At 38.1% G+C, this 10746-nt stretch overlaps 1 protein-coding gene across 3 annotated transcripts in view; it reads right to left on the bottom strand.

The window, feature by feature from the left end:
- The window catches only part of TMEM244 (transmembrane protein 244), a 28040-nt gene extending 23082 nt beyond the window's left edge, over positions 1–4958 (bottom strand). The window contains exon 1 of one of the 3 annotated variants that reach the window (XM_008523334.2): positions 4526–4728. In XM_008523334.2, coding sequence (XP_008521556.1) covers positions 4526–4558 — 33 coding nt within the window. In that variant the 5' untranslated portion in view covers positions 4559–4728. Of the gene's footprint in view, positions 1–4525 lie in introns of all 3 variants that reach the window. The other 2 variants (XM_008523332.2, XM_008523336.2) reach the window with 2 other exon arrangements.
- Positions 4959–10746: the final 5788 nt, after the last annotated feature.

Raw genomic sequence — 10746 nt, forward strand, 5'->3', positions numbered from 1 at the left:
TCTCCTATTTTAATTGTACTGTTTACCCTTTGTACTAGTAACTAATCTGTGGGGGTGACACTTGAGACTATGTGAATATCCTGTTCCTGCAAAACTTTTTACCCCTTGGTTTTCGCGTGTCGTTGGTACACCTTGTCTGAATCGATTATTTACATTGGTGTTGTAATATGGTGATTTTTCTCATTTTATTTTTCCTTCTAATGTTAGTACACATTCTTCCATAAAGAGATTTCTCTTCTTATTCTTGAACTTATGTATTTATTATTTATTCATCTATTTTTTGTAACCTATGGTCCTTTTTATTTCTTATGTGTTATAGCGCATTAATATCATAATCATGATGCTAAAATTTTCCAAAATGTGACCAGTTTGAGCACCTACAAGATACCTCTTGTGTTAATTTTACATATCTCCATCATTTTCTTTGTACTTCCTCACTTTCTGTCACAGCGTGACATTTCAATGAAATACTTTTTTTCTTTTAAAAAAATTTTTTTCTTTTCTTTCTTTCTTTTTTTTCTTTTTGTGGAAGATTGTCCCTGAGCTAACATGCATGCCAGTCTTCCTCTGTTTTGTATGTGGGATGCTGCCACAGCATGGCTTGATGAGCAGTGTGTAGGTCCGCACACGGGATCTGAACCAGTGAATCCCGGGCTGCTGAACTGGAGCTCACGAACTTAATCACTACGCCACGGGGCTGGCCCCGAGATATTACTTTTTTCATCACTATATTTCCATATGCATTTTTGTCTATTTGTGAGCTTTTTATTCTCTCCCACTGGCCTCTGTCTTTCTATCTATTTATGGATTAATATCACACTGTTTTAACTATAGAAGCTTATAGTATAATATAGTCATACCTCCTAGCTATTTTGTTTTTATTTTGTATTTTACTTTTCCCTATAAACTTCAAAATCTACTTGAATAGCTCCATAAAACAATTTTATGTTATTTTTATTGGGATAATGCTAAATTTATTATTAAGAGGGGAATAATGATAACTTTATAACATTTATTCATGCTATCCAAAAACAAGAAAAATCTCCAAATTTATTCAAATTTACTTTCACATCTTTCAAAAGTATTTTAATTTTTCCTCAGATAAATTGTATACACTTCCTATTAAATTCATTTGAAATAAATCCTCTTTTTGCTACTAATGTAATTGAACTTTTATCTTCTGTTAAGTCATCTAACTGGCTATTGTTTGTGTATACAAAGGCTTCTGATTTTTGTTTTCAATTTAATATTCTATTACTTTACTGAATTTTTTTATTATGTTAGTGTTTTCATTGATTCTCTTGAGTTTTCCAATTACACTACAATATCATCTATAAATATAGTTTCACCTTTTCTATTCCAATTCTTATGGCTCTGTTGTTTAGTGTAGTCTGATTGTGTTGCCTGGTGCCTCAAACATATTTTTAAATAGTAGTGGAGTTAGTGAGTATCCTTGCCTTGTCCTTGGCCTTACTGTGAATGTTTCCAGTATTCTCCATTAAGTAGTATATGTACTGGCTTTAGGACTGCAATGTGTGTGTGTGTGTGGTTATAGATACATATTAACAGTAAAGAAGAAATAATCAGTTCCTATTTTATCCAGTGTTTTAATCAGGATAGGCTGTCAACTTTTGTCAAAGGCATTTTGGCATCTATGAAGATGATCATATGATTTTATAATTAGATTTACAAACATGGTAAATTATGCTAGTAGATTACCTAATATTGAACCATCCCTATATTTTCGGAATAAATATCACTTGGTCATGAATTTTTATTTTTATGATGAGCTCTTAGATTATGTTTACTCATATGTTATTTAGATTTTTACTTCCATATTAATGAGTGAGATTGATCTGAAGTTTATTTTTTATGCTGTCTTTATAACATTCAGATGACAATGTAATTCTTGTTTCATAAATGTTTCTTGTGGCTTTTCTTCTTTTTTTGTGTTCAGAAATAAGTAGCATTGGGAGTATATGATCTTTGCAGATTTAGGAGAACTCTTCTGTGAAAACTGGGCCTGGTCCTTTACAATAACCTTCTCCATTAATTCTTCGAAAACTGGAAGCCCTGATGCGATTTTGCAAAGCAGAATGCTACCTTTAACTAGAACAGCTTTGCTCTTCTCTACAGAGTAAAATCTGTATATTCCTCAAGCTCTGGCTCAGTATCATATTCACACTCCACCACCCACTCAAGGACAGAATTAATCCCTCCTTATTTCCTTTATAGCCATAGTATTATGCATATGTCTTACAGATTGGATCACGTGTGCTGTAGCATACTTGTTTAGAGAGCTGCCCACTTCTCTAGACTTTCAAAGATAGAGACATTGATTTAATCTTGTGTAATTCTTCAGCCACAAAAATATTTCTTAGCCATTAGTAAGGGTTCAATAAATATATTTTGAATAATAATGAATGAAGAGAAGGAAAAAAATAATGAAAGCCCACTTCAGTGGGAACCACAGTCTATTTATGAAAAATGTAGACTCTAGGATCAGATACACTGAGTTTCTTTTCCAGTTCCTCACTGGCAAGGTGTGACATTGGCCCATTACCTCCTGCATTTTGTTCTACTCATCTGTAAAATACAGGTAAAATCTCAGGGAGGTTTTGTATTCAGAACTTGTGTAAAATTCCTAGCATGAGGTACCATATGTGCTCAACAGATAACTTGCCTCCACTTCTCCCCGTGGGAAAGCCTGATTGTTGCTTCTTTGGACAATTCCCAGAGAAATCATGAGATATGGCTCTCTCACCTGTAGTATCATAGCACAGGGTCCAGCCTACTGTTAGTATTTCCCTCTGAAAGTGTTTGCAAAGATGAAATTCTCCTGTTCACGTCAACAACCACCACCGGAAAGTGCAGGATATGTTGTGTCTCTGGGATTTTTACTTGCAACATTTGTTTTACGATTGTAATTTTACATTAGTTTAATGTAGTTATGAAATGTGTATCCTACTGGAGTTCTGAAGAATAATACATTGTATTCTGAGGAACAACTTAGCAGTCTTCATACCTGGGCTCCCTTCCCAGTTCCTGTGCTATTTCCCCAGACAACAAATTAATTAAATGGCCTTTGGCCATGATTCTTTCCCTTGAGTCAGCTTTTCTCCCCTTTAAAGCACAGAGATGTGGGGATTTAATTAGCCCATTGCCTGGCACATGGCATGCACTCAAGAAATGTTTGTTGAGTCTTGGAATTCTCTTTAGATGAAGGTCACTTTTGCTATTGCTATTAATTTTTGAGCATATCAGGAATTCCTGTGCTGATAATGTCAACAACAAGGACTTAAGAAAAGTTAACTCATAACTTACAGGGATGTATCATGAAAATTCCGATTTTCAGCAACTCATTTATTTTGAACATACGCACTATTGGTCTAATGTTCTGAGGTTGTGATTCTCTGCATAAAGCTCTGGGATTCTGAAGAAGTGAAGAGCTGCAGCAATTACCCAGATATTTCCACCAGAGGGGGAGTGTGTGTGTGTGAGTGTGTGTGTGTGTGCGCGCGCGTGTGCATGTAAGCCCAGACTAAATATAGAGTCCCCATTCTTTATGTAAGCTACTTAAGGAAAAGGATATTATCTTTTAATTTTTATCTCTCAAGCAAAGTTATTACTGCTAGTTCAATCCTAAAACTACATAAATTATGAACAGGGTGAAATCCTTTTAAAAATAGGTTTTTAAAAAATACGTTCCCTGAAATGTTTTCACTGACCTAGAAAATTTTTCTTAGCTGTTGCCATACTTAACATTTCTTCCTGATGATCTTATGTTGTGACGACGGCAGTGAGCAGAAAAAACTGAGCAAATACACACAGCTCTGCAATTTTACTAAAATGAATGTAGCACTAATTCATAATCATAATTTAATTTTTAAGTAAAAATCTGACTTTCCAGGGTGTCATTTCCTTAAGGCTGGATGTTTATAGGCCCAAAGCCTGTGTGAATTTACACAGCTGCTTTGAGACTTTGCATATTTCCTTGTTTTAGGTGCTCTGATTTTTTTAAAGGGGTATTTTTATACTGAAATAAAACACAACTATTAACACTAGCCTCAAGGGAAAAAGAAACTAACAAACCAAACCGACAGCTTAAAACGTTTCAATACTTTGCCTTTAAAATCTGGTATATCCTTTAGAAGTTGGAAAAATAAAAGCCACCCCCTACCAAAAAAAGATTGAGGACAAACTGTCATGATTTCAGAAAAATGATAGCAGAAGTGCAGGTGTTAATATTAGAAAGGGTGCCTGTGTGTGAAATGGCACCTACGAAACAGCCACTATTTTAAGTGTTTTAGAACACTTTCTAAAGTGCTTCTTTAGGCTTGGGTGCCCCTACATTGCCACCATAACCACACGATGCAAGCAGTGCTGCAGAATGTTTTCTGCATGGCACCCAGCCCAAACTGAAACAAGCTGCCCACTGCCAGAGCAGCCACGTCTAGAGCATATTTACTTATGCCAGCGCTAGGGAGTAATCAAAAGGCAATGCAAAGAAGTCATTTGTCTTTACCTTGCTTGGAGCAACTGTGATCCGGAGAGCCATGTACACATCCTGTGTCAAAGAGGTGTTGAAAGCCACACTCCTTATATCGACCACATGTGCAAGAAGAGACAATTGTCACTGCGAGCTTTTCAATTACTCCCGAAGACTAAGTGTGAGGCGCAGCAGTGCGAGGTGACTGGATTACACAGAACGAGACAGAAGCCATCTGTGAGCCACGCGTAAGCTGCTGAGTGCCAAATGAATATCCTTATTAGGCCACTGGGTTCTCGTACCGCTTGTAGTTTGGTCAAGCTTGGAAGATGAGTTGATTGTTTTTAGAGAGTGCTGCAAATAGACAGGGACTTGAAATCTTCCCTGGCTATGTCTCACACTTAAATTAGAGACACCGGTTTTCAGTTAGGAGGTCGTGAGATCATCTCCAAAGGATGCTGCTGCCACTGATGTTGAAGCCTGGCTGGTCTTCTCTGTTTCACTCACAAGGACCACAGACTGCTGGAGAAAGAAATCATCAGACCTTTTCACATCATGGCAAAGCAATCTAAAAATTCTGACTTTCTGTGGAGAAACAGAATTCCCATGCTCTAAAATGATGGCCTTTATGCAGTCAGTGAAATGTTTTCAAAAACCGCCAGGATGCAGTACTGGAGCTCATTGACTCTCTGTGCCCCAAGGCTCCAGAACCATCTTTTCATGACCATGTTTCATCCTGTCATCTTTTGATTGACACCCACTTGTAGATGGGAATTTACCTGTGTTCTGTAGTTCTTTTCCCATTCCAGCACCTTCTTAACTTCTACATAGGGCACATTCTGCAATACATACCCCCATACATAAAAGCACGGCTCTGATGAAAGTGAAAAGAGTACCTTCAGCAAGCCCAGGCTTGATATTTTTCTTCTGGAAAGGTTTTAAAATTTGGCTTTCATAATGCATATTAATAACACTATCAGTGCTCTTTTATTAACGTGCCTTAGACAGTTCCTTTAATGTGTGGCTGCCCTGCGTCTCCGGTTCCATGGTGAGCTTTTGCAGAGAAAGGCTCTTCTGCCTGCTGATAACGTTGTAAGAGCTCCCAGCGTCTGCTTCAGATTTGGGACTATGGTGGACCCTCAATAAGTGTTGACGGGCTGTTCGAATCCCGTGCCTTACCCTGTTTGTTACAGCCATGGGGCAACTTTTCTCTCTAAGGAGGGCAAGGATTGTTTCCTGGGAGCGAGCCACAGCCCGGTTCAGAGCAGAGGACTTGTGCCTCACTTGCTCTACTCCCAGCCATCCAGAATGTTTTCTGTACAACTCAGATTCCATCAGAATTATTCAGTTCAACAGTAACCACCCAAAACCTGTCTTCTCAAGAAGTTGGCACCATACATTGGGAGCCAACGCTAATTTCATTACAACCACTCCACTGGATATAATACTGAAAAGCACTAATTTTCTATAGTTATACTAGAAAAATTAAGTGGTCGATAGAGTATATTAGGTGGAGGTTGTGTGTGTGTGGTTATATCTAAAACAATAAATATCTTTTATTTGCCCTACTGCTATCATCTGTCGTGAGAGTAGGCCGTGATATAGAGACACACACATGCACACTCAATAGCTCTAATTCTGCTTTCCAAGTTTGCCATTAGATTGACAAAATATTTGCATGTGTACATATTATATGGATATGTGTGTGTGTATATGTATATTTGTACATACATATATTCCTTTTCATTCAGCACACCCATATGAAAGTTAAGGAATAAAATATGGGAAACTCTTCAAATTCTTGGCTTCTGAATTGTGCCCCTTGACAGTTTGTCATGTTCCAAAGTATTTTCAGTCCCTTCATATAACTTGTATCCAGAGTTCTTCTTTGTTAAAACCTAACTTAGCTGCTTCTTTCGTGATAGCGACATTCCGAAACTTCAAGGTATTGAAGAGGCATTTTCAAGACAATAGTACATAATTTAGAACTTACTCCTGATGAAACCAGAGGAGAACATGAGTTCACATCCACAAACACTAATCCTAAATCTTTGGAGCCAGATATATTTCCAAATTCAAAAAGTTTTGAATTTTAGACAGATACTAGAATCCATATAATGCATCATATCACACATTCAAGGCATCTGGGGCTTTACTCTGTATTCAAACGCATTGTTGGAGCAGCAAAATGTATGAATCTTCACTCCAAGTGGGATAAATAAAAACTGTAAGTAATGTTATATCAGTTCAGGTAAGGTTTTGCCATCAAAGTAGTTCAGGTCAGGTAATGTTCTACCTACCACCAAAGGAGTGATAAAAATCATTAGTTGTCAGAGTTTCTAGATTTGGGGTTCATATGTAACAAATTATGGACATGTACAAATTTAACATAAGAATCTGAAGACTAGTGTTGATGACAGAGCTCCAAACACAATTAAGGATGTGGTGAAGATAAAGATGCTGCTTTGACACAGTCAAATTACCCATAAGAAGTAAAAAGTGAAATTCCTTTGTCCCAGTGCCAGGATTACATGAAAGCGGTGCCCACTGACGCTTTCTGCTCCTTCGATTACAGCTGGCTTTGCTCTGGAAGCCAGGCGCCGTATATTTTTAGTTTTACTGATTCTCTCTAACCCATTTCTCCCTTTCAGGGCCTATACCACATCTGTTATTCACTGCCTTTTTGAAATTAAAATATAGTACTCTACAGGATATCACTAAATCATAAAAAAATATTAAGAACAAACAGGCTCTATTTTATTTCAGGGAGCCGTGGAAATACTGATCAAAGTTAGGGTAATTTTTTTTTTCTGTTTATAGCCTTAATGTAGTTTCCTTTAGTTTGAGGCCTATGTTAAAGAGAAGATATATGCGTACACATACAAATACACACTGATTTCATTGTTTCAGATTTATTGAGTAGTAAATTGTGTATTGAAAGATAAAGTCACAATAACGGACAGTACCTCTAAACAGTAACGGCGCAAAATCAAAAAATAGTTGGCATTGATGTGTTGGTATGAGTATCTAGACCCTTACTAGATGGTAATTTTCATACTCCTCCCCTAACCTAAACCAGGGCTGCCAATTGTTGCAAATGTGGACACAAGTTTCAAGACCTCACTTTACCTCCTTTGAAGTCAGTTAACCACTGTTCTGAGCCTTGAAATGGGCATCACAGATGGAAGAACATTAGGAGGATACAGAAAAGAGCTGGAGAAGATATACATTTTATCGACTTGAAATAATACCTGGGAAAGCAACATACGAGGTAGGGCAAATTCAAGACAGTGATGGCAGAGTAAAAATAAATATTGAAGGATAAAGTTAGAGTCCTGATTCAAAGAATGGGGACTGGATTTTCAATAGGAAGTGAATATATACAGTAATGGGAAGGAGAGGGAGCGTGGTCCGGGGAAGAGAAACATCAAGTACAAAGGAAGTGGGAACCAGCCAATGAGATCTGCTTTGCTAGAAAACGAAGGATGAGAGAAAGCGGCTGAGGAGTGCTGATCGGTGGAGGCCTCAAAGCACAAACCAGAGAATTCTGTTTTGATTAAAAATAAAATAGCACTCTTCTTGAGCAGGGGCATGACGGATAAAATCAGCATATAAGAAAAATTATTTTAATGGCAGTATAGAATAAAACACTTAGAGAGGATAAGAGTTGGTTTATTGGAAAAGGCCCAGGATTTGGTTTTTGTGGGTCTAGAATAAATGAGAAGGAATAAGTTTTTCAAAACATTGTGGTTACCAAATAGGCCGTCTTCATGATGAAGGACCGAAAAAGAAGAAAAATGAAGAAGAATAGAAATGACTTCAAGATTTCGATGACAACAAATTAAGGTGACCATGACGCTATTGATAACAATGGTGAGGTTAAGAAAATAGAAAATGAGAAGCAAACTGTTGGATTCAAAACATTAAGTTTCGGAGCCAGTTCAAACTTCAGCGAGCATCAGAACCACCTGCAGGGCTCGTTAGCACACAGACTGCAGGGACCCATGCCCAGACTTTGTGATTCACTAGTCTGGGGTGGACCCAGTGTTTGCATTTCTGGGTACCACATTTTGAGAACCACTGATTTAAACCATGTCCTCAAAGACAATTAATGACAGTGGAGGTGAGGATGGAGGGGTCTGGGACCAAGGACGTAAGTACGGGAATTATCCATACCCAGGTCATTGTTGAAACCATGTCGTGGAAATTTCTGATTTCCAGCCCTTTCCATAATTTTTCTACCCTTTTATCATCTGTTTCCTTAATTATATTGCTGGCATTAAAGTGAAATAAATGTTCAGTCTCTGGCACTTGGAATAAACGGGACTGAAAGTTTAAGAAATAAAAACATTCATTCTGAAAATAGACAATGAGTGTCTAAGGCAAGATCAGAGTATAGCTTTTGAAGGATGCAGCAGAGATTCAAGAGCCAATTGCAATCAGGCGTCACTGTGGAGTAGGAAAAAGGACCTCTAGGGACTTGACAGTCTGCCGCAGAAATTTCCTCTCACTCTCAGTGAAGAAGCTAAAAGGTAGAAAGTTAAAAGGAAAAGTTAATAAGTCTACTTTGTATTTTAATTATTGTCAAGTACCCAGGTGCTTCAGTGAAGAGTTTCATGTACATATAAATTACTTCTGTGCCCTAGCATATTTGCAGAAATCTAAATGAGCTGTTGTTCCATTTAAAATTTAAATAACTCCCTTGAGAAAATGCCAACCAGATTGCTTCAGCTAGAAGCCAATGCATAAACATGTATTTGTTATTTACTTGTTAATGTGTTCCACATCTTTATGTATTTTGGTGTTTTTGCAGAAAACCAAAGTCCTCTGTCATGTGATTTGATGACCCTAAAACGGTGTGTAAAAACGTAAACATTATTGTGGTAGATGCAGAGGACACCATTTATACAAAGACTTTCTTTCGCCCTCTCAGAGATAATGGTTACAAAGTGGGATACTCCATTGTTCCGGAAGGGTTCCGATGTGCCTCAGCTCGCACATTTTACAAAATGGCAGGTTCAGATCCATGAGCGCAACTTTCGTAACGGGTGAGTCAGCGGAGGGAGGTTCCGCGGCGGCTTGAGGGCGCGGAGGATGGGTAAGGGGCGAGCTCGGCTGTGCGCAGCCGGCCCTGGCAGCCTGAGTCCGCCCCGGTTCTGGCGCGGCAGCTGCTGGCAGCAACGTGCAGTCGTTTCACATTCTCTATATTCTGACTGGAACTCACCTCTTAGAAGAATAATTTGAAGTTAGAATGGAGGTGGGGGCAGTTCAAGTTCGGTGCTTAATACTTGAAAATGCGCAACTTCCATCCTTCAATTGGGGGAAAATTTGACTAAAAACAGATTATTTTTTTAAAAAAATGCCCGTAGGGTTTCTTGGACATAAAATTGCTTTTTGAGAACAACAATACGATGAGTTAAGAGTGAATGAATCAGAAACATACGGATTACATTTTCCCTGAAATTTGCATGGATTTGGATGTCATGGAGAACAGAGCGCTTGGCAAGATGCGTTTGAGATTTTACCCAACCAAACACATTTGAGAAATAATCTGAGGTGCTTTGGTGGACACAAAACTGTGCCAAATTCTTGCATTTTTTATAAACTGCACTACAATAAAAAAAGGGGGGGGATAAAAATGACCTAATCGTAATTTAATGAAGACACGGAATACTGCTTGTACTGCAACCAGCCAGCTCTGCAGATAAGCACCAGCTTTCCAGGGGACCAGGCCAAGGGTGTTGAAGAGCAAATCTGAAGCAAACAAGGACAGGAGTTCTGCAGACTGCACATGCTCCCGGCCCCCAGATACAGCAGGACAACCTCCTGCTGCCGAGAGAAGGTTGTACATGCTGGCCATTTTTCTCTCTCCCCTAAGTGAAGTTAAAATCAACAAGAACTAAAATGTTGTTTTAAGAAAAACACATAATGATGCTTATCTGTATGCATTACTAGCTTTGGGGTTGTGTTTGGTGTTTTTTTAGTACACAGAATATCAATAAGCTGATACTCTCAGGCTGAGACTGTAATAAGAAGGACTTTCTGGTAAGACACAGCTGGGTTTATACCAATTCTGGTACTTTAGCAAGTCAAAATAAGCTTCAAGTTGCTTTATAAGCATTTACAAAGTCATTAACAATGTGATTTACGAGGAAAATATATATTTAAAAAAAAATCTCAGTTCGATTGTCTTCATTGTGCTAAATATTTTTCAGCCTTAGAAAAGGTCTTAGTGCACTATTTTTTCCCATGCTTTT

This window comes from Equus przewalskii, chromosome 9 (assembly GCF_037783145.1).
Source record: "Equus przewalskii isolate Varuska chromosome 9, EquPr2, whole genome shotgun sequence".
Taxonomy (NCBI): domain Eukaryota; kingdom Metazoa; phylum Chordata; class Mammalia; order Perissodactyla; family Equidae; genus Equus; species Equus przewalskii.